General features: G+C 38.0%; 1 protein-coding gene across 2 annotated transcripts; it reads right to left on the bottom strand.

The window, feature by feature from the left end:
* Positions 1-5,134: 5,134 nt before the first annotated feature.
* Positions 5,135-25,468, bottom strand: LOC127648403 (UNC93-like protein MFSD11). 2 transcript variants are annotated; one of them, XM_052133067.1, is made up of 14 exons: positions 25,300-25,468; positions 24,912-25,088; positions 22,333-22,388; positions 17,486-17,593; positions 17,319-17,398; positions 17,135-17,231; positions 16,510-16,568; positions 16,263-16,419; positions 16,087-16,127; positions 15,919-15,984; positions 11,331-11,456; positions 11,066-11,240; positions 6,900-7,035; positions 5,135-5,297 (listed from the first exon to the last, which is right to left on the bottom strand). In XM_052133067.1, exons 2-14 carry the CDS (start codon positions 25,005-25,007, stop codon positions 5,136-5,138), a joined length of 1,359 nt encoding a protein of 452 aa, XP_051989027.1. In that variant the 5' UTR covers positions 25,008-25,088; positions 25,300-25,468; the 3' UTR covers position 5,135. The 2 variants fall into 2 exon arrangements, with proteins under 2 accessions (XP_051989027.1, XP_051989028.1); XM_052133068.1 differs by lacking the exon at positions 17,486-17,593.
* Positions 25,469-25,606: the final 138 nt, after the last annotated feature.

Here is a 25,606-nt window from a genome sequence, read left to right as displayed (position 1 = left end):
TATTGTCCTTGGAATAAGTTTATTCCCGAAATAAATAAAAAGCAGCATGACATTATTATTGTGATTATTATTATTATTATTAAACAAACAAATAAATAAAACTGTAATTGTCATTATTGTCCTTGGTATAAGTTTATTCCTAAAATAATGACAAGCAGCATAACAAAAGTATTATAACTATTATTATAAGTAAACAAATAAATAAATACAATTGTTATTGTCGTTATTATCCTTGGAATTAGATTTTGTTTTAATGAAATTAGAATTTTCTATACAAATCTAAAATGTTTAGTATACACAACGGTAAAAAACGATGGACAATAGATAATTTTTCTTATAAACACAAAACCGGAATATTCAATATTCAACCCAAATTTTTCCAGTACACTTTTAGCTGTTTATATACCATGTGTAATGAGGGTGTCACGTTCCTCTGTTGTCTACCCTGTGTTCTGTGTCTCACTATTCACGTTCATGTCATGTTTCCTTGTCTGCTCCGTGCTTTCCATTTCACCCATCACCGTTCACGCTCCATGTCACGTTTTCCTTGTTGTTCGCCCCGTGTTTCACTGTCCTTGTCTAAAACTACATTTCCCACAATTCTCGGCCTCCCTCACTGCCTGCACTCATCATTGTTTTCACCTGTGTCTCGTTCAGACTCCACTTTGTCTGTGTATTTAAACCCTGGTTCTTTGTTTAGTCTCTGTCAATCGTTGTTCGTTTCTTGAATGTCGTCAAGCCTGGTCTGTGTTCCTTACCCGAGTTCTTAGTTTTGTTTCACCGTGTTAAATCTGTTTCGTTGTGTTTTAGTTTCCTGTTTTCCCATCGTGGACTTTCATTTGTGTTTACCTTTTATTCCTTATGTGTTAATCCCAATAAAACCGCGTTTGGATCCGCACCTCTTGTCCTGCTTCCACACCCTTCATAACAGAGGGCTGGCAACAAGGTAAACAAAGAGACGATGATGAAGTGTGATGATCCCAAGTGCAGTTTATTAGCAAGGTGTATTCCAAAACATGAATCCAAACGTGAACACAAAACATGAACTGACTTGACTAAACTTAACATGACTTGGCTTGACTATGAAACAAAACACAAACATGATTTGACTTGATCATGGAACCAGCATTACACAAACAATACTCGACAATGGCAAACATGAGGGTAAAATACTAGGACTTGGGAGAACACATAACAATGAAAACCAATGAACTCTAAACAAGATAACAAGACTAACTGCTAACAACTTAATGAAACAATAAACCAATGAGGGCAATATACAAGAACATGGGAAACACATGACAAGGAAACAGGAACTAACATGGCATGGAACTTATTTAGAGTAAAATACATACATACGAACAAAAACACATACAATCCTGACATATCCCCCCCTTAAACAAAAACAAAGTTCAAGAGGGAGCTGGCGTGACGACTTGACGTGGTTACGTGGCAGGACAAGTGTGGCAGCGGGGGCGTGGTCAAGCGCCCGTCCGGTAGAGAAAGTGGTAAGGGTGCTTGCACCTGAGCTAAATTATGTCTAACACCTGTCTCTAATTTCAGTGAGCACTGGGAGAGCGGCATAAGAGAGCAGCCACAGAGCCTCCAGGGGAGAGAGAGACAGACAGAGGGCTGGGGGCCGTACTCTCGCAGGTGGTGGAGGGGGAGGAGCGCCTGGTGCTGCCACAACATGGAAACATGGTGAATCAAGGTGTGGGCGTGCAGAGTCAGGTGACTAACAGACCAAGTAAGAGATGGAGGGACCCCGGGAAAGCCGACAGGCTGAAGGGCCGCGGTGGAGCCAAGGGAACGTGGAGCCGAGGTGATGTCGAGGGATCGGCAGGCCAAGGTGGAGTCCAGGGCTCAGAGGGTCTAGGTGAAGTCAGAGGTTCAAAAGTTCTCCATGTCTGGGATATCTCAGAGGGCAATGATTGAGCCGGTGGCTTGGTGGGATCCGGCTGATCAGGTGAACTCAGGGTGGGCACAAGGGCGGGAACCAATTCCAACTCAAATAGCCCATTGAGATATGGCTCTGGGACAGACAGGCGTGGCCGTTGGCTCATCGAACGTGGCAGGCTTGGGTGTTGGATCATTGACCAGAGGTGAGTCTGAGACATTGCATGGAGCAGACTGAAGCTTGGATGTGACATGGCATCGAGCAGGCTCAGGCGTGGCTGTGACAGGGCATGGAACACACTGAGGATCCGGGGCAGAAGGTGGCGCAAGCTCAGCGGCCGTGACGTGGGACCATGGCTTGGTGGCCACCTCCCCTACAGTGAATGATGAACCACATATTAGTAGGGCAAGGTCAATATACTGAGCCAAGGCTGTTAGTACTCTCACCGCTTGGCATCAGGAAAGAGATCGGCTCATTCAGTCCAAAGCGAAAACAGTCCTTGAGGGCAATCTCATTCAAATCGATCCTGCTGGCTATGGCCAGAGCACAAGATCTCCACATATTCCACAACGGAAAAATGTTCTTGGAGTAGGCAAAGAAGTTGAACTGCTGGGTTCATCTTGGTCAGTCGAGTATTCCGTAAGGAGAGCTGGCAACAAGGTAAATGAAGATACGATGAAGAAGTGCGATGATCCCAAGTGCAATTTACTAACGGTGGTGCGAGGAGAGAGAGATAGTTTACGGACATGTCTGTCATGTGTGTTTGTATCTTTTGTTTCAGTTTATTATTAAAATTTTATATTGACAAGCCAGTTCTCGCCTCCTCCTTCCCATTGAACTCCCTTTACACTGGTGCTGAAGCCCGGGAAGGAGGAGGGATGCCCATCGCGGAGTCCTCAACACTGCCGTCCACCCAGGGGAGCACCGCTGCTGTCCACCGGGGGAGGGAGTAGACCGACCGCCTGGACGCGGTGAACAGCCGACGTCCACGAGGCGAGTGGGGTCTGTACTCCCCGACCGCCTGGAGCGATGGAGCCGCTGCCAGGGGCGGAGGAGAGCCCTGCCATCCCCCAGAAACGCGGAGGGGTCGGAGGAAGACTGCCGTCCATGAGGGGAGGAGGGAAGTGTTCCCCGACCGCCTGGAGCAGTAGGGCCGCTGCCAGGGGCAGAGGAGTGTCCCCACGAGTCGACGAGAATGTGGAGGGGCATACTTTCCGCCGGGGGTCGTGAGTCTGACTATGGTCCGCCCAGGGAAGGGGGGGGGGGGGGGTGTGTGTACGAGAGAACAAGGGAGGAATGTGGCAGGGCGGAGGGCGGGGCCCGGGTCGTGATTCTACACACCCGGTCCCTTATCAGGCTAATTAAGCCTCTGATAGGGATAAAGGCCGATGGCAGATGGTGGTGCGAGGAGAGAGATAATTTACGGACATGTCTGTCATGTGTGTTTGTGTCTTTTGTTTCAATTTATTATTAAAATATTATTTATATTGACAAGCCGGTTCTCACCTCCTCCTTCCCATTGAACTCCCTTTACAAGGTGTACTCCAAAACATGAATCCAAACATGAACACAACACATAAACATGAACTTGGCTTGACTATGAAACAAAACACAGACTTGAATTGACTTGACTATGGAACCAACATTACACGAACAATACTCGACAATGGACAATGGCAAACATGAGGGTTAAATTCTAGGATTTGGGAGAACACATGACAATGAAACAACTAGTGAAACAATGAACCAATGAGGGCAAGACACATGAAAAGGTCACATGACAAGTCATGGAACTTATTTAAAGTAAAATACATGAACAAAAACGCATACGATCCTGATGCCATGTTTTATTTTTTAAACAGCATGTGTCTAAAATTGTCCATTCTTTGCTCCAGTTTATAATTTTAAACAAAGATGTCCATAATAACCTTTTATGAGCAGTTGTATTATGCAAAATATAATATGAGCAGTATTACGATGATTACGATCATTCTAATGTACTCAATGATGCTGTTTTTTTGTTTTGAATGCCAATATCTCCATTGTCTCCAGTTAATGACTTTTATATTCATGATTTTTATGATCCAAAATATTGACATTTGTATGATAAAAACTATGTTTGAAAACATTTTAAAATAAATACAGTATGTGTACTCACTTCACAGGAAAACATGTCTTTACTTTTATTCTTGATGGTTACACCTCTTGATGTGTTTCATAGACATAAGCATCGCACAGCACAGACAAAAAGACGTAAACAAGAATCAAAGGCTCAAAACAGTCTTTAATCCAATACATACATTTATAAAAATGAAAATCCATGTGCCGTTACCATTTTTACAGTGAGGTAAATGATCAGACATTCATGCCACATTTTCCCTCAACATCCTTTAGACTGCCCTGAACCGTTTCTGTTAAACAAGCAGAACGTTACAATACATCTAACGTAGATGTAGCTCTTCTACCCTCATGCATATGAGCAGGTAGACTACTGTATGTTCCGTGAAGGCAAAACAAACTCAAATAAAAAAACTGTGCATCCAACTAAGTGTTTCACGTTGAAGCTGATTATGATTGTGAAAGATTACATTTGTCTCTGCAATGAAATTTCTCACCTCTGGCGAGTTTCACAGCGTAATGTATATGAAAATGATTTTCTACAGCTCAGAGCATACGGTAATTACATTTGAAATAGGGGTTCTCAAAAATATTTGAATTACTCAAAGGACTAGTTTTGTCATCATTTACTCACAAAAACAATTTTGCTGCAATTTTTTCAGAGGAACTCGAAAGAAGAGATTTGATGAGTAAATAATGACATAATCTTCCATTTAGAGCAAACCTTTCCTTTACATGAATAGCTTCTTGCCTGACATTTCTGTTCTTTTAATGGCCAGGAAAATATAACACTGTTTGAAATATGAGTTCAGCGTTCCAGAGCTTCCTGTTGACTGGTCTTCATGGTGACTGGCATTACACAGTTTAAATGCTGTAAAAAAGGTGAACTTTGCATTGTGTTACAGCACTTGAGCCCCTTAGAAGAGTGAATATATTTTACGTGCAAGAAAGGAAATCTGTACAGCTGACTGAATAGAATAAGGAAAATAAGGGACGAGGTGTTCCCACAGCTGAAAGGCAAAGTTCAGGAGAAGTCTATAGAGCTGATGGGTAAACCAAGGACAAAAGTGGCCACTGATGTACAGTATCTCTTCCGTGAGGCTGATGGCAGGAGGTCTTCTCAGATACTGTCATAATCCGAATCCCGTCGACTGTGGATAACTGTCCACTCCACCACAAAGAAAGACACTGTGCCCAGGAAGCCCACCAGCACCATGATGAGCAGCTGCCATTGCAGCAGAAGGTAGTTGCTATAGAAGAAGGCCACGGCAGCTGTGATGGACTGCAGAAACAGAGGAAATCTAACTTTAGGCAAATGTCACAAAATGGGCTAGAAAATTAGAAACTTAGATAGAAAATTCTAACATCAGATAGAAAATTCTGTCATTATTTACTCACCTTCTTGTTGTTTCAAACTCATATGCATGCCCCTCCCCTAACTCTCATTAGTGTAATGCAAAAATAAACTAAAATGTAATAATATTTATATTAAATACACTTAAACATATATATATATATATATATATATACATACATACACAATTGTATTTTTAATGAAAGATAAATTATACAATACATTTAAAAAAATCAATAATACTTGTTTGTTAGTGATTTAATGCCATGCCAGCTTCCACAGCTATATTTGTGGCAACAATGTCATTAAAATACAATAATAGGTGCACAATTCAATAAAATATACTTTCAAATATTACTGACATTTAAATATATAGTTCACCCAAAAATGAACACTCACATCATTTACTCACCCTCATCACATCCCAGATGTGTATGACTTTATTTCATCTACTGAACACAAACAAAGATTTTAGAAGAATATTTCAGCTCTGTAGGTCCATACAATGATAGTGAATGGGTGCCAAAATTTGAAAGATAGAATCGAACTTGAAATCATGATCGTGCCTTGAGACTGCAATGGCAAGCTATAGTGTGAAAAAGGAGTTATATTTTGGTATATTCTCACCTAAAACCAACTGGATCACTTCAGAATACATGGATTAAACCACTGGAGTCTTATGGATTAGTTTTATGATGCCTTTGTGATTTTTGGTCACCATTCACTTGTATCGTATGGACCTACAGAGCTGAATTATTCTTCTAAAAATCTTCATTTGTGTTCAGCAGAAGAAATAAAGTCATACACATCCATCATACAGATGATGGTGGTATTTGTATACTGCCTTTAATTCATGATTTAAATAAAAATAAAACAAATTACAGTTTAAAAACTGTACAGTTTTTTTTACACTAAAAAAAATAAGAGAATAGTAAGAACTGACAATAATTGGAATTACAAAAAAAAGCAAAATGTCTGGATGAATTTTAGTAATAAGAATCATAATGGTCCAGAAATAGAAAAGAAAATGTATTTTTTTTCAAATGTTTTCATGCGATTCACACAAACATTTAAATAATGTCAATGAGCGAGTTTACATGAGCAATCTTACAACGATTATGCTTAATAATCCGAAAATATGTAAAGTTTTGTAAATGCCTTAAACAACTTTCTTTAACTTTCTTTAAATAATAAGGTCACAAGTAATTCAAGTAAAAACTGACAGACACAAGTAGATTTTTGCCCATTACCCCAATTTCACATTGCATGCAAACACCTTTACCAGCGTTCTTACCAGCTTCTTAAATGTGTTCCAGTGTTTTGCTCATGACTTCACATTTTAACGTCGAAATCAGAGAAAAATCTGATGCTTTCAAATTTCATGTAAACAGTTTATCTTGCGTTAAAAGCAGATTTTTTTTATAGTTATCAGTGTGTTGGGGTGCATGTAAATGCACTCACTGTCTTCTTTTTTCAGTAAGTATAATGGCTGCTGGAATAATTAAAAACACATTACTGAAAGGTTCACACCTGTACAAACTTGAAGACGGCAAACGCTGGCGCGCTGTCTTGCGGGAACAAGAAACCCACAATGCTGATGAGCTGAGTGTTGTAGCAACTATCACCCAGACCCAGCAGGAAACTGCATATCAGTGCCACGTGCACGCTGACAAAACAAACAATCAATGAAACCCATTAAAACAGCACTATTAAACAGCTAAAGTGTCTCAGGTGATGCAGGCTCCATTATCAGAACTCAACAATAAGCATTTCTTTCTGCAGGCCTCACCACAAAACTAATCCACTTTCATTTAAGCAATGTACTTAATGAGTCTGGAAAATTGTATAGTTTATTAATATAAGGAAAGGAATTCTTTACAAATGTATTATAGCAAATAAATTAATTTGTCTTGACAAACTGCAAACTAGATAGGTAAAATTTGTCAAAACAAACTTTGTTGTTTACGGAGCCCCGAAGTGACCTGTGCAAAAAAAAATCTAAGAGAATTTCGCGTGCGCACGAGAAACTATCGCGTCGCACGAGAAACTTTCGCGTGCGCACGAGAAACTATCGCGTGCGACGAGACTATCGCGTCGCACGAGAAACTTTCGCGTCGCACGAGACTATGGCGTCGCACGAGATACTTTCGCGTGCGCACGAGATCTCAGCGTGCGACGAGATACTTTCGCGTCGCGCGCAGCTCTCGCGTGCGCCACGAGAAACTTTCGCGTCGCACGCAGCTCTCAGCGTCGCGCACGAGATACTTCGCGTCGCGCACGAGCTATCGCGTGCGCCGCGAGATACTTCGCGCGCCGCAGCTACAGTTCGGTGTGTGTATAGCTCTTTTCCGATTGCGTCATTGCCATCATTCATTTACTCAAAGATACTGAGAGCATGGATGCGCATGAATTTATAGAGATATATTTTAAACTTGGCCTTCAATACAAAGACATTACTGTCTATGACATTTGTAATACTGTCATGGCTGAGACAGCTTTGATCTGCCAAAGGACACTAATCAAGCAATAGACTTGTACTTGTACTTGCATTTAACACGAGAACTACGAGATTATATAACTAGCCTACTAGAATGGCCATAGTGGTCATTCTGACCGTTAGACTGTACCAAATGTCATGTCATATTTACATTCGAAACTTCTATTGAGGTTTTAGAATGAAGCTTCTAATGTCTGTCGTCATATTTTATATCGTCATCACCCTAAAAATGTATTGAATAAAATAGAATAATATGGATCAAATGGAAGCCAAGCGACATGATAGTCCTACATAATACGATCTTTTTTGTAATATATAATAGTGCTAGACTATACACAAACATAGGCCTATATATATTATATATTAGCTGCTAGACTGCCCGGAGGAAGGTGCGTGCCTCAGCTTTGTGTACAGCAAGTTTTTTCACTGGAATCAAAATCCATGAATAAATGAATCTGTTATATTAATAATAAACACCAGGACACGAAATTTTAATTCTAATGAATGTGAAAATGTATTAGTTCATCGACAACCACAGAACTTGCTATTGTAGCTGATTACAGATACAAATTTGATTATTTATATTAAATTATTCTCCTAAAAGGGGGCCCCCTTTTCTGTTCAAGTGAGCCCACTTTTAGGAGAATTCGTTCATAATGATTTTACAGCATAATATTTTCATTATAGTTTTACAGCATGATATTTTTGCTCACAGTAAAACAAATATTGCTTTCTAAATCAGTTTTCCCACAGTTTAGCTAATGTTCATATTCTTTATTAACTGTTTTGGCCATTTTGGGTTTGGCCTATATGTGATTCATACATGTCTAAGGTTTTTACTATGCATTGAAATACACATTGGTGATGTTTTTATAAGCTATTGCATTGATTTGTTTTTATTTTACAAAGAAAATAATAGAATATAAATAATCAAATTTGTATCAATCAGCTACAATAGCAAGTTCTGTGGTTGTCGATGAACTAATACATTTTCACATTCATTAGAATTAAAATTTCGTGTCCTGGTGTTTATTATTAATATAACAGATTCATTTATTCATGGATTTTGATTCCAGTGAAAAACTTGCTGTACACAAAGCGAGGCACGCACCTTCCTCCGGGCAGTCTAGCAGCTAATATATAATATATATAGGCCTATGTTTGTGTATAGTCTAGCACTATTATATATTACAAAAAAGATCAGTATTATGTAGGACTATCTACGTTAGCTTAGGCTCCATTTGATCCATATTATTCTATTTTATTCAATACATTTTTAGGGTGATGACGATATAAAATATGACGACAGACATTAGAAGCTTCATTCTAAAACCTCAATAGAAGTTTCGAATGTAAATATGACATGACATTTGGTACAGTCTAACGGTCAGAATGACCACTATGGCCATTCTAGTAGGCTAGTTATATAATTCGGTAGTTCTCGTGTTAAATGCAAGTACAAGTACAAGTCTATTGCTTGATTAGTGTCCTTTGGCAGATCAAAGCGTGTCTCAGCCATGACAGTATTACAAACGTCATAGACAGTAATGTCTTTGTATTGAAGGCCAAGTTTAAAATATATCTCTATAAATTCATGCGCATCCATGCTCTCAGTGTCTTTGAGTAAATGAATGATGGCAATGACGCTAATCGAAAAGAGCTATACACACACGGAACTGTAGCGTGCGTGCGCGAAGTATCTCGTGCGACGCGATAGTTTCGTGCGACGCCGAGTATCTCGTGCGCACGCGATAGTTTCGGCGTGCGCGAAAGTTTCTCGTGCGACGCGATAGTTTCGTCGCGCGCGAAAGTATCTCGTGCGCGACGCCATAGTTTCGTCGCACGCGAAGTATCTCGTGCGCGCGAAAGTTTCTCGTGCGACGCGAAAGTTTCTCGTCGCGCGCGAAATTCTCTAGATTTTTTTTGCACAGGTCACTCGGGGCTCCGTAGTTGTTGGCTTGACAACTCGTCTGAAGGTTTAAAATAGTTTTGAAAGTTTGATGGTTAAACAGACATTACAGTAACAAACAACCAGCTATTTAGTCAGACTGTCAAATACACAGAGAGAGAAAAGTTAAAGGTGCTGTAAGGGATTTTAGCATTCTGAAGCTTTCACGTGACGGAACCGTTGAATTAGCCACGCCCCCTTATTCCAAAACCCACCCTAAAAAGATAGTTTTAAGACCAAAACTGAGCAAAAGAGCAGCATTGTTTGTTCCTGTGGTTGTCAAATTCAACAGTGGCACAATAGTGCCCTCAACTGACAAACATTATGAATCATAACCTCAATGATCCACTTCAAACACAACACTATGAGAACGAGCAAAATGATGAAAAGGTGAATGAGGTGAAAAGTGTCAATGTCCATGGACACATTTTTGTTTGCTGTTTACAAAGTCTGCAGCTGTCACAGAGAACAGTGAGATATCTCAGGACACTTATTTCATTACTATCTTTAAGGGAGTAGGAAAATGTTTTGCATTCTTTTCCATGAAAAAAATAAAATAAATCGCATACAGCACCTTTAAAGAAGATTAAAGGGATTTTGTGATTTTGTTAACATTTGAATTGGCCCATTTGAACATTCCTTTAATGTTAGTCTATGGGATTTTTCCAATATTTGATCATCAACTGATCAGTTAAAAAAGACATAGCACACTATTCCAGAACAGTCTGTAGATCTATGCCAAGTTTGGTGGATGAAGCTTGAAAGCTTTAGGAATTAGTGTTATACATTTTGGTGTCGGTTTAGGGTGTTTGAAAAAAAAAACTCAACAACCTCAAAACCAAGTTTGTAGAATAACTTAATCAAGCCAACATAATTATACAGCCTTAATGTAACTTTATTACAGTAATAAAAACATAAACTCACTTTTGCTGCATGATGGCATAAGGGGATTTGTTTGTAATTTTCAACTACCATAATTCTAACTGATGCTTCCAAGACTATCAAAAGCCAGTCTATCAATTTTGCCAAAACCTCACTTATGTTAGCCAGCTGGATAATATTATCTTGGTTATCTCTGGCCAGGATATTTAAATCAGCATAATTCACAACAACAACGTTTGGCACATCACAGTTAAACAACTGTATATGTTTGCAAGGAATTAAAATACTTTGCAAGAACGATGAACACCAACTGACACAAAACCCTACGTCCCCGCTGGAAAGTTCAGTACTGACACTGGTGCCTCATACCTGGGTTGTATGTAGGCTTGCATATGTGTGCCTTCCTCTGGGGCAACGGGAGCATCACTGGCTATGTTGAGGAAGATAAGGTAGAATGCCACAAAATGTGTAACAAGCCCTAGAAACACCACTGGGTTTCTGCCAATGCAGTGGCACTTATCCAGGATCCCAAACACTCCCCCTCCTGGAGAAAACAGAGACAACAGTTTATGTCTCTTTGCTTTGTCTTGTTGAAAGAGAGTTGAAGCACTCTGGTTGAGATACATTGCCTTACCCAGTATTTCCCCAACACCGATCAAAATCCCAGAAAGTCCAATGAGACCTTTGGCATTCTCTCCAAATTGAGTCATGGCCCCTAAACATGTCCCGTACACTCCACTGTAAAAGGTGAGCTCGAGACCTGGATAAGATATGTGCAAACACATTGTCCCAACATCACACTGCAGCTGCATTTACAACCAACACTAAAAAATAAGGTTGTTCAAGATTGTTTATAGAAATGTAATCTTTGTGTCCATGTTGGCTTCCAAATTTAAAAAAAAAATATTTATAGCATTTTCTACAAAACAATTAATGAAATTACTTTAAAAGTGTCAAGTGGTGTAACTATCTTATGTATAACTATTGTCACAAGCTTTCTTGAAGTTATTCCATTTCACCTGGACAAAACGTGCCTTTTCTTAAAAATAATAAAATATCTGATAAAGAAAAATACAAAAAAAAAAAAATAAAAAAAAAAAAAATAAAATATATATATATATATATATATATATATATATATATATATATATATATATATATATATATATATATACACACACACACACTCACCTAAAGGAATATTAGGAACACCTGTTCAATTTCTCATTAATGCAATTATCTAATCAACCAATCACATGGCAGTTGCTTCAATGCATTTAGGGGTGTGGTCCTGGTCAAGACAATCTCCTGAACTCCAAACTGAATGTCAGAATGGGAAAGAAAGGTGATTTAAGCAATTTTGAGCGTGGCATGGTTGTTGGTGCCAGATGGGCCGGTCTGAGTATTTCACAATCTGCTCAGTTACTGGGATTTTCACGCACAACCATTTCTAGGGTTTACAAAGAATGGTGTGAAAAGGGAAAAACATCCAGTATGCGGCAGTCCTGTGGGCGAAAATGCCTTGTTGATGCTAGAGGCCAGAGGAGAATGGGCCGACTGATTCAAGCTGATAGAAGAGCAACTTTGCCTGAAATATCCTCTCGTTACAACCGAGGTATGCAGCAAAGCATTTGTGAAGCCACAACACGCACAACCTTGAGGCGGATGGGCTACAACAGCAGAACACCCCACCGGGTACCACTCATCTCCACTACAAATAGGAAAAAGAGGCTACAATTTGCAAGAGCTCACCAAAATTGGACAGTTGAAGACTGGAAAAATGTTGCCTGGTCTGATGAGTCTCGATTTTTGTTCAGACATTCAGATGGTAGAGTCAGAATTTGGCGTAAACAGAATGAGAACATGGATCCATCATGCCTTGTTACCACTGTGCAGGCTGGTGGTGGTGGTGTAATAGTGTGGGGGATGTTTTCTTGGCACACTTTAGGCCCCTTAGTGCCAATTGGGCATCGTTTAAATGCCACGGCCTACCTGAGCATTGTTTCTGACCATGTCCATCCCTTTATGGCCACCATGTACCCATCCTCTGATGGCTACTTCCAGCAGGATAATGCACCATGTCACAAAGCTCGAATCATTTCAAATTGTTTTCTTGAACATGACAATGAGTTCACTGTACTAAAATGGCCCCCACAGTCACCAGATCTCAACCCAATAGAGCATCTTTGGGATGTGGTGGAACGGGAGCTTCGTGCCCTGGATGTGCATCCCACAAATCTCCATCAACTGCAAGATGCTATCCTATCAATATGGGCCAACATTTCTAAAGAATGCTTTCAGCACCTTGTTGAATCAATGCCACGTAGAATTAAGGCAGTTCTGAAGGCGAAAGGGGGTCAAACACAGTATTAGTATGGTATTCCTAATAATCCTTTAGGTGAGTGTATATATATATACACAGGTGAAACTCGAAAAATTAGAATATCGTGCAAAAGTTCATTAATTTCAGTAATTCAACTTAAAAGGTGAAACTAATATATTATATAGACTCATTACAAGCAAAGTAAGATATTTCAAGCCTTTATTTGATATAATTTTGATGATTATGGCTTACAGCTTATGAAAACCCCAAATTCAGAATCTCAGAAAATTAGAATATTGTGAAAAGGTTCAGTATTGTAGGCTCAAAGTGTCACACTCTAATCAGCTAAACACCTGCAAAGGGTTCCTGAGCCTTTAAATGGTCTCTCAGTCTGGTTCAGTTGAATTCACAATCATGGGGAAGACTGCTGACCTGACAGTTGTGCAGAAAACCATCACTGACACCCTCCACAAGGAGGGAAAGCCTCAAAAGGTAATTGCAAAAGAAGTTGGATGTTCTCAAAGTGCTGTATCAAAGCACATTAATAGAAAGTTAAGTGGAAGGGAAAAGTGTGGAAGACAAAGGTGCACAAGCAGCAGGGATGACCGTAGCCTGGAGAGGATTGTCAGGAAAAGGCCATTCAAATGTGTGGGGAGCTTCACAAGGAGTGGACTGAGGCTGGAGTTACTGCATCAAGAGCCACCACACACAGACGGGTCCTGGACATGGGCTTCAAATGTCAAACGTCTTACCTGGGCTAAAGAAAAAAAGAACTGGTCTGTTGCTCAGTGGTCCAAAGTCCTCTTTTCTGATGAGAGTAAATTTTGCATCTCATTTGGAAACCAAGGTCCCAGAGTCTGGAGGAAGAATGGAGAGGCACACAATCCAAGATGCTTGAAGTCCAGTGTGAAGTTTCCACAGTCTGTGTTGGTTTGGGGAGCCATGTCATCGGCTGGTGTTGGTCCACTGTGCTTTATTAAGTCCAGAGTCAACGCAGCCGTCTACCGGGACATTTTAGAGCACTTCATACTTCCTTCAGCAGACAAGCTTTATGGAGATGCTGACTTCATTTTCCAGCAGGACTTGGCACCTGCCCACACTGCCAAAAGTACCTAAACCTGGTTCAATGACCATGGTATTACTGTGCTTGATTGGCCAGTAAACTCGCCTGACCTGAACCCCATACAGAATCTATGGGGCATTGCCAAGAGAAAGATGAGAGACATGAGACCAAACAATGCAGAAGAGCTGAAGGCCGCTATTGAAGCATCTTGGTCTTCCATAACACCTCAGCAGTGCCACAGGCTGATAGCATCCATGCCACGCCTTATTGAGGCAGTAATTAATGCAAAAGGGGCCCAAACCAAGTACTGAGTACATATGCATGATTATACTTTTCAGAGGGCCGACATTTCTGTATTTAAAATCCTTTTTTTTTATTGATTTCATGTAATATTCTAATTTTCTGAGATTCTGAATTTGGGGTTTTCATAAGCTGTAAGCCATAATCATCAAAATTATATAAAATAAAGGCTTGAAATATCTTACTTTGCTTGTAATGAGTCTATATAATATATTAATTTCACCTTTTAAGTTGAATTACTGAAATTAATGAACTTTTGCACGATATTCTAATTTTTCGAGTTTCACCTGTATATATATATATATATATATATATATATATCCTTCACACAGTCATGTTGATCCTTTCTGTTTTATGGGGGGGTTTGGTCACATGACAACAGAACAGCTACCTGCACTTTGGTTACACCACCTGACTTTGATTTGGTGGATGAAGATTTTTAAAATATTACAAAATTGTTTTTAATTCTTAACTTTCATGACATCACATCTGTCTGCATCATTGGCGCAGGCACCTGTCGTCAAATGTACTTAAAGAGTATCACAAAGCAGTCGTAGTGTGTATGCATCGGAAGCACTCATATTCTCTCGTGGTCACCCGAGTATACTTCAGGCTGAGCGCCTGACTGTGTGACCAAATAAGCTGTTTTTCAAACTGTTTGGAGACCAGTTTCCTTAAGAGCTCCATTCATTCAAAAACGCTGTTGGTTAAGCCATTATCACATTAGGCAGCAAGGCAGCCTACGTTTTCAGATGCAGCAAATGTGTAATTTGTCATGTTAACCTTTTAAATTCATGGCGCTAATACGCTAAATGCTATACATGGCCATAATATGTACCGGTTACACTCTATTATTGTAATTTATGATGACACTGATCCTACTACAAAGATGGGTGCATAAAAGTTAATGGGTAGAATATAGACAAAATAATTACTTTGGGTAGATGTGTGAATGGCTTTCACTGCAGATGGCACATAAGTTAAACAGTATCTAAAACAACCAAGTAAATGGGCACTAAATAGTATTTAAGTAGATTTTGACATTTAAATGTTCTTGGAAAATGTCTCTCTTATAAGAACAATCGTACGGATGTAGTAAGTTTTCACCAGCTCCTTAATAACATGTTTTCTTATCTTAAAGTAGGTGGAGCTCAATGTCACACCTAACGATGAGTTGGACAAATAGCAATAAGGTGTTTAGCAGCCAAAACTTTTTTTCTTCTAAAAGTTTGCCCTGGCGAGCTGTTACGAACCACTGAATCTAACTCAGAAACATAATTTTGTCCAGAGTTTACTCTAAATTACATCACACTGTCTGTTCTTCGATTTAATATGGAGTATATAAGCCTTTATTATAACGTTTGTTGCCTTGAATGGTTTAAAATGAGTTTCTTCTGTGCTCAGATCAATAAAGGTGTACCCCAAGGTTCTGTTCTAGGTCCTCTTCTTTTCATAATCTACATGTTTTATCCGTCATCATGGTCTCAGTTATGACTGCTACTAAACAAAGAGTTTCTTTTGAAGGATTGAACTTACCAGAGTATGCAAAGGCTATGCTGAGCAAAAGCATCTCTTTGGTCATAGCAAGTTCTATGGATTTCTCTGTTGAAATGTAAAAGAGCTCATCAAAAATAAGACAATAAATTTAATTGCTTTGAGGTAAAAGATTTGAATATATATTTAAAATATATCAGTGCAACTTACTGAATGCATTCCATGCCTGAGAGCCCAGACTCTGTGATGCACTTAAAAAATTAAACGAATAGAAAACAAGCCAAAGGGAAAAAACAACAACAACAACACCGTGATATGATTAATCTACCGTCCAAATAAATGTCTGGAATCTGGATATGCAGAAGTACATAAAAATACACACTTACACCACTGAGCCACTATCAGAGATGTCTGCTGGTAGAAGTGACTCAGAGTCGTCAGAAGGTTCCAGTTCAGGGTCTGGTCGCTGGATCAGGAAAAAGAGGAAGTTGCCCACAAGGCTGATAACCGTGAGTGTGATGAAAACCGTCTGACGGTCTTTGTCTGGTACCAGGAAAAGACACCTTTCAAGCTGAGACTCCAATTATATTTATGTCTAACGATTCCAAATTTCATGTGTCTAAAAATACTCACCGGTTATGTGACTTTTACCATGCCAGGCAAGATATATGTAGAGATTGCCAAAGAATAAGCTGCAAAAGAGAATGAATGAGTCAGAGACCTTGGCGTTCACCTAGGAAGTTTCTACTTATGAACTTGAAAGTTCGGCAATTTATTATTTCTTGATCTCTTTTTCTGTAAAACAGTTTTCAGCACTGGTGCAAACAATAGCAGAAGATGTGCATTAGTTGTGTAACTGATGTTTATCAATGTATTTCATCATTCTCATAATTTTACAGGAAATGTATTTTTGACACACAATGATCAGTATATTCTCGCAAGCCTTATCACTACACTTTATCTGCAATAACATACAATAGGTACAAAATTGTACCGTCAACATTGAAGAAATGATGTAACGATTTTTGAATTGACAAGTCGGGGCTTAAACTGTGTTCATTTTCATACAGTTTTTTTATTGTAGACATAACATTTGTCTTTTGATAAAAATGGCCTTTAAATTCTGTTCAAATGTAATTATGCTGAATGGGCCTGAAGAAAATTTTCCACAGATAATAACAATATTGTGGTGCCGTTGATGTTCATTCCAACATGATTTGAAGGCAGCATAATACTCAGTGAGGAAAGCAGGAAGTACCTAAACTGCATCAATGCCCAGAATATTCCACTGTTTCTCCCAATGGTGGAGTCTTTAGAGTTGATTGTGAGCAGGTTACCCTGAGCTGTCCACAGCACTGCGAGAAACAAAGATGAGGAAAATGGTAAGACAATGTGTGGCTGCATGGGACACGTTTATAAGGGAACGAATACTGATTTCACACCTGCAGCGGCTATTCCAAGCAACACAGATAAAGTGTAGAATGACGAGGTGTAAGGATGAATGAACACAGCAATATAAGCACTAAAAGAGAGCAGAGAACAAATCATTTTAACCAGAAAATACAGACAAAACTACTAAGTTATGACATAAAGACCTTCAGGCACATACCTGTAAACAACTCCACTAAAAAACAAAGACAACTGAGGACCAATGACTGCTATCACAGAGGGGGCAATAAGGTTTGAGGCGGAGAATACAGCATAGATAATCGCCATGCTAGAAGAGAAGTGTAAAGGGCCTTGTTAGAGCTTTTGGGGAGATGTACAGTAAATATAGGGAGATTAGAAAACAAGGTAACACTTTACAATAATGTTTCATGTGTTAATATTAGTCAACGTGAACAAACAATGAACAATACTTTCACAGCATTTATTAATTTCAGTTCACGTTCATTTCTAACAAAAGCGAATACATTTTTTAAATCAAATGTTGTTAACATTATTAATGCACCGTATTAATGCAATATGAACTAACACGAACTCACAATTAAACATTTTATTTTTGTAAACTAACATTAACAAAGATTAACAAATGCTCTAAAAGATACTGTATAATGTTCATTGTTAGTTCATGATACCTAATGCATTTACTAATGATAACCAATGGAGCCTTATTGTAGTGTTACCAAAAACACCTAAATCAGCTGTTCATAGACTCCCATAATTCAAACTGTCAAAATGTCAAATGTATTAAGCAAAGAACAACTACAACAGAATTGTTTTATTGTGTTTTATAGATGTTATAATCATTTTATTTGTGGTTGCTTCATTTTATTACAGTTTTTTTAGAAGTATATCTATATATATATATATATATATATACATACATCTTGTGGGGATTTACTGTATTTACTGTAAAATATTTAATCATTTACAATCAGTGTTGGGTGTAATGTATTTCTAAGTATTTGATTACTGTAATTAAATTACTTTTTCGTTGAAAAAGTAAAGTAAGGGATTACTCTTAATTTTTCAGTAATTTAATTACAGTTACTTCTGATGTAATTTTGTTAAATACTGTGCAGACTATAGAACAATTCTATATAAAAACAATAGTGAATTTAAAATCTAAATGTAATGTCTTATGTTCAAATGTATGTTTTCTAATTTAACGCTGCACCCTTAAATTCTTTGGCCAGTTCGTGAATAATTGATTTGATTTTATATGATTTATTTAAAATAATTAAAAGAACAATTTCATGTCTATACTTGTATTTCTCATCTTATCGAGGTTAATAAGGGTTTTAGAAAGTAATTAGTAATAAGAAATGCAATTACTTTCCAGACAGAGTAATTAGTACAGTAATCTAATTACACTGTAGAAGAAAAATGTGGCCCGTACATACAGAGTTTCCAGCTTCATATCTTGTGAATAATAAACCGTATTCCTCATTAAACCTCATCTGGTGAAATATATTCAGTTGAAGGCAGAAGTTTACATACACTTAGGTTGAAGTCATTAAAACAATTTTTTTAACCACTCCACAGATTTAATATTAGCAAACTATAGTTTTGGCAAGTCGTTTAGGACATCGACTTTGTGCATGACACAAGTACATTTTCCAACAATTCTTACAGACAGATTGTTTCACTTTTAATTAACTATATCACAATTCCAGTGTATCAGAAGTTTACATACACTAAGTTAACTGTGCCTTTAAGCAGCTTGGAATATTCCAGAAAATGATGTCAAGCCTTTAGACAATAAGCCAATTAGCTTCTGATTGGAGGAGTACCTGTGGATGTATTTTAAGGCCTACCTTCTTCAAAGTGGCCCAACTCAATGCTGCTTTGCTTGACATCATGGGAAAATCAAAAGAAATCAGCAGAGACCTCAGAAAAAAAATAACCTCTACAAGTCTGGTTCATCCTTGGGAGCAATTTCCAAACACCTGAATGTACCACGTTCATCTGTACAAGCAATAGTACACAAGTATAAACACCATGGGATCATGCAGCCATCATACCGCTTAGGAAGAAGACGCATTCCTTCTCCTAGAGATGAACGTAGTTTAGTGCGAAAAGTTTAAATCAATCCCAGAACAACAGCAAATTACCTTGTGAAGATGCTGGAGGAACAGGAGGAAATGTATCTATATCCACAGTAAAACAAATCCTATATCAACATAACCTGAAAGGCTGTTCAGCAAGGAAAAATGTACTGCTCCAAAACAGCCATAAAAAAACAGTTTACAGTTTGCAAGTGCACATGGGCACAAAGATCTTACTTTATGGAGAAATGTGCTCTAGTCTAATGAAACAAATATTGAACTTTTTGGCCATAATGACCATCATTATGTTTGGAGAAAAAAGGGTGAGGCTTACAAGCCGAAGAACACCATCCCAAACGTGAAGCATGGGGGTGGCAGCATCATGTTGTGGGGGTGCTTTGCTGCAGGAGGGACTGGTGCACTTCACAAAATAAATGGCATCATGAGGAAGGAAAATTATGTGGATTTATTGAAGCAACATCTCAAGACATCAGCCAGGAAGTTAAAGCTCAGTCGCAAATGGGTCTTCCAAATGGATAATGACCCCAAGCATACCTCCAAAGTTGTGGCAAAATGGCTTAAGGACAACAAAGTCAAGGTATTGGAGTGGCCATCACAAAGCCCTGACCTCAATCTGATAGAACATTTGTGGGTAGAACTGAAAAAGCATGTGCAAGCAAGGAGGCCTTCAAACCTGACTCAGTTACACCAGTTCTGTCTGGAGGAATGGGCCAAAATTCTAGTCAACTTATTGTGAGACACTTGTGGAAGGCTCCCCAAAATATTTGACACAAGTTAAACAATTTAAAGGCAATAATACCAAATACTAACAAAGTGTGTGTAAACTTCTGACCCACTGGGAATGTGATGAAAGAAATAAAAGCTGAAATAAATCATTCTCTCTACTATTATTCTGACATTTCACATTCTTAAAATAAAGTACTGATCCTAACTGACCTAAGACAGGGAATATTTTCTATGATTAAATGTCAGGAATTGTAAAAAACTGAGTTTAAATGTATTTGGCTGAGGTATATGACATCTTCTGACTTCAACTGTATATATATATATATATATATATATATATATATATATATATATATATATATATATATACTTTATGCACCATATCATTTTTCATATTATTGGGATTTTGGTTGCACAATAAACTAAATCTGTTTTTTGCTCATTTTGGACTCTTGTAGTCTCGATGTCTGTGCTCGTCATTTATTTAGATTTTTTGTACATTTTATAAATCAATTTTAAAAACTATTGGCCGATTAATTGGATTTCTGCCTTTTCCACCACCTCAACTATCAGTATCAGCAAAATCTACTGTCGGTTGACCTCTACCATGTTTAATGCAGATGCACTCATTATCCTGGTCAGGTGTTAAAAAATATAATTGACAGCTCTACTGCACATGACTGTATATAAAACAAAAGCTACTATGATTGGTTCACATGCCTACATATCATGCTTCAAAGTTCTGTTTTCTTAGAGAACAGACAGGAGCTCTTTGTTACTCAGTCATGGTCAATTAGGTTACTGAAGACAAGTTAGGGTATAAAGAGATTCATTAGATTACAGCCCAACATCAGATGGATGGATTTTCATCATAAATCAGATTCAAGAGCAGTACAGAGTAGGGTTGCAACGGTATGAGATTTTCAAGGTACGATAACTGTCTCTGAAAATATCGGATTTAAGGTATTACAGTATACGGTATTACACGATTATTATTTTATTATTACGTATCAGTTACAATGACCCTTAAAGGAGTGAAAACAGAATGTTTTTTTTGTTTTTGGTTGAACAAACGCTTTATTATAATTGAAACTTGAAACCATTTTTTTTGTAATGGAAGTATGTGTAAAGTAAGTAAGTCTCCCTTTTGAAAATAAATAAAATAAATAAGAAAGCTAAAATATTATAATAATAAACATGTCACTATAACATGTTATATAACTAAAGCATGTTAGTTTACATGTTAAATTAATTACTAAATGAAAAATAACATCAGCTGTGTGAGCTTTTAAAGTAATGTCCTATGATTATTAATAATTAACATATACTGCTCCTGTCTGTACCTTTATCTCAGTGGTTCTCAACTGGTTTTGCTTCAGGACAGATTTTACATTGGACATCAAGTGTCGACCCATCATAGATTAAACATAACCTGTATTTAATGTATCCTGGGCCACATTTCCTTTTATGTTGCATAGTTTTGTTCATGGTTTTCCAGTACAAGGACATGCATCAAGTGACATTATTTTAGTATCTACAGGAAGTTGTCTCTCCCCCTTTTAAAAATGTAAGAGCATATTTACTTCTATGAGCCCATTATTATCCCATTATTATGAAATCGCAGATCATTAAATCTGCCTCGGGAGTCCTAAATAGTCTATCACTTGGGCAGCCGCTGAAATATCTTCAATGGGAGAACCATGGCATTGTTCTTTCCCTGCTGTCCATGACCCAGTCCAAATAAACCAGTTAAGAAACACTGCTTTAACTCACACACACACACGCACACACACACACGCACACACACGCACACACGCATACACACGCACACGCACGCACACACACACACACGCACACACACGCACACACTCAATTATGTCAGACCGCCTCGCGTCACTCTGACATTTTCTCCGCTGTGTGTGTGTGTGTGTGTGTGTGTGTGTGTGTGTGTGTGTGTTGTGTGTGTGTGAGAGAGCAAGCTGACAAGTCTGACAGACATGGAATGGAGATGCGCATATACAGGTGAGATTCTCCATCCGGTTGTAATTTTTTTCAAACCCGTAGATAAGCAAATGTACATGGAATGATTACAGTCGATTTTCATACCGTGGTATACCGTGAAACCGGTACACCACTGTAACCCTAGTACAGAGGCAAGAACAAGTCACATGACCAGAAATAAATAATGCCACTCTGGTGACGGAAGAAAAGTTAATACCTTGTGTAGCCACTTCCATGGAACTCAGTGCTATTAAAGCTTTTTATCACGGTTTGCTGGAAAAAAGGACAACAAAATAAGTATGTTTGCATTATTGATTTTCATACATGTCGATACTATAAATGAATATACATGCTTATAACACATCATTTTATTTACAGTAGTACACTGAAAACCCTAATAAGTTGACTCTACTCAACTGTTTGTGTAAACTCGTTCCCTCAATTGAATTGAGTAATGACGTCTACAAAACTTGTGTAATAACTTTACTTGGTGTTCATCTAGAATACACTTAACTATTTAATTTAAGGTGCAAGTACACTTAACTAATCAGGTAATGAAGTTTATAACCGATTCTACGCCAATACACTTTTTTCTCCACAGAAGTGCATGTATACCTGTACTTCAGTTGCACATGCACAAGGTGAACTTAAAGAGTTAACAGGGTTTAACTTGACCAAAGGGGAAACAGATCACCCTAATGGTGACATCACACCAAGGGCGTAGCAACACTCTTTAAAAAGGTAATTTTTTCCCCTTGCACTTTTCCAAGCCAAACCCATACCATGTTCGAATGGTGGATTTGAGCGACCATCCAGCCAATCACAGGTGAGTTTCATGAGCCGAAACAACCCTTACGTAACAGGTCGTCAGTGCGGCTCCAATCATTTCTACAAAGCTGCTTTCAACAATTCTCATTTATCAATGTTTTTTATAATCTAGAGATGAGGAACACACAAACGAGAGATAATTATCGATATATCATTCTTGATTGGGAAAATTACGTAAAATGCACTGTAGAAAAACAAAACAAAGGACAATCCTACTTTTAAGCACACATGGTAAGTGGAGTTTAGGCCTATATCAGCGGATGAATCTTCATTAAGTTATGCTTTTTACATGATGTTTGTGAGGTAATAGTTTGATCCGTTGTTTTAGCCAATTTTTTCGAAATTTGAATAATATTTGAATATAAAAATCAGCTAATTTTTAAATTGACGTTGTTTCCTTAGTCCACAAGAGGGCGCAATAAATACATAAACAATACTGCACCATTATATTATTGCATAGAACATTCCTGGCTGTTAAAAAAAAGCATTTTATTTTAAACTAATGAGCATAAAATAAATACATAAAAAGTTTCAGTCAGTCCATATTCTCAAATGTTAAGACAAAAGTAAAATGAGGGGGGGGGGGCCGGGACGCTTCAATAGACAGTTCACATGGTGTTACACTTGCACTGATATCACAGTATACTACCCCAGACACAAGCTATAATAACAGCAAAATACCACATTGTTTTTTTATTCAGTACATTTGTATGTAGAGTAGCAACATTTACAGATAGCAGAGGTATTCGGCTGAACTTGTGGTGAGGCGGCTCAGACTATAAGCCCAGGCCAGGGGCTGTTTAAACAGACGGAACACAACAGACTGGAACCGAACACGAGAATCTCTAGACACACATTTCCAAGTTGAACATCTTTCCTGACAAAGCTTTTAAAAAAACTCATTGCTTAATCGGAGAAAGCTTATGAAAGAGCAAGACGCAATGGCCAAGTACCTCCACCAACTGTAAGGGGCTGTTCACACTGAACGCATTTGCAACCATCCATTTGTTTTTCTTTGTAAACCCACGCTAGTATAATGTCTTTATTTCACTTTATTTTTGTTTATTTAGCATCTGTGCATGGGCGTTGTTTTTATGCTGTGTCTTTTTTAACATAAAAATGTGATCAATCTGAAGTCAGTTCTTGGCACACATCCAAAATTCGAATGCACAGTTTTAACATTCGAATGTGCATTTTTTTCTTATATTCGACAAATATAGAATTTTACTGAAGTGAACTGTTATGTAGACAAACTTTTTTATACATGAAAGCGTACGGACATTATTGAAACTCATAATTATTATAAGACTATTATTGTTGTCTTTTGATAAAAATCATGCTCAGCCGCTCACAAACTGTAGGGAAATGATATATTGATTATTGACAATGATTATTGTAATCTTATATTGTCATGTGTGAAACAGAAGCAAGTGCTCCAAAAGATCCCCTTTTTTTTTGCAGTTAATTATCTAGCAATACTTGATTCTTTAATATACAACAAATATTAAAAGTAAATAATATGTACATATTAATATAATACTCATATTATACTTGTATATTAATATATACTATAATATATTAAAACTGCACTGTAAGTGTTGGGTCTGTGCGAGCAACCTACTGACAGCTGTGTCCCCCCACTTTTAAAATGACTGCTACGCCCCTGAATCACACAAAACAACTATCTGCAACAAAACAACATCAGTATTACTACAAAAGAGCTAAAATCTCTATGAATACTTAATAACAACTATTTAAATGCCCCCATAAGTTCTCTTTGACCAAGGAAACATAATTAAATGTTCCTTGCATTTCAGCAGCTTTATGTACATCTCAGTTTCTGTCATATCATGCATACTGGCGACATGGGCCACTCTACTCCGTATTGGTCATTGAAAAGCACATATCAGTTGACCACTAGAGATATCAGATCATGCATTTGTAAGCGTGAAAAAGCTCAACACCTACTTCAATATTGCCGCAGGTCCCAAAGGCAGTGAATATCACCATGAATCCCAAGCCCAGGATAATAATGTTGAGCAGGGTCTTTCCTTCTGGACTCATCTTGGCGAGTAGTTTTAAGCTCGATGACAACTTGAGACCATTGAATACCCAAAACCGTCAGTCAAGTAACATCTGGCACAACTGTTTAAAAAACAGACCGCCTTGTTTCTTCATTTGATCAAACAGCCATGAACAATGTTCATATAAAAGGTAGAGGTGATTGAATGGGTGTAATGTGTAGATATCAATAGATTCATTAAGTAATGAATTGATTATAAATGATGCATTGATATCTTTCGATTTGTGAATGGAGACTGACTGTTGTGATTTAAATTTTGCTGAGTAAACTTACCGATTTCTTGGGTGCAGTGATGGTAAACAGTTTATTCATTCTGTAAACAACAGCTTATCCATTTTGAGAGGGGTACGATGTGCACAAACACATGATTAAAAGGAATACATTTTTAAACATGTGTTAATTTCCGAGTTGTCGAACAAGAACTGTCTGGTGTACTGAAAGAAAAAACGACTGTCATGTGACTGCATCAGCTGATAGTGACGTCATAAGCACCACCGCGCGAGGGTCCGTGGGAGGTGGAGTTCTTTTGAGCTAACTGTAAATAGGCGAGGTGTTAAATTTTTTTAAGAATTAGATAAAT

The sequence above is a fragment of the Xyrauchen texanus genome, chromosome 8, assembly GCF_025860055.1.
Source record: "Xyrauchen texanus isolate HMW12.3.18 chromosome 8, RBS_HiC_50CHRs, whole genome shotgun sequence".
In the NCBI taxonomy this organism is placed as follows: Eukaryota; Metazoa; Chordata; class Actinopteri; order Cypriniformes; family Catostomidae; genus Xyrauchen; species Xyrauchen texanus.
This window is presented reverse-complemented; position numbering and strand designations above follow the sequence as displayed.

Excerpts from the sequence above, each read along its gene's own strand:
- LOC127648403 (XM_052133067.1), bottom strand. The coding sequence starts at position 25,007 with ATGAGTCCAGAAGGAAAGACCCTGCTCAACATTATTATCCTGGGCTTG. Across the intron at positions 22,389-24,911 it reads GGACCTGCGGCAATATTGAA|CAAACCGTGATAAAAAGCTT; the intron begins GTAGGTGTTGAG and ends CCTTTTTTCCAG. Across the intron at positions 7,036-11,065 it reads CAAGCCTACATACAACCCAG|CGTGCACGTGGCACTGATAT; the intron begins GTATGAGGCACC and ends TTGTTTTGTCAG.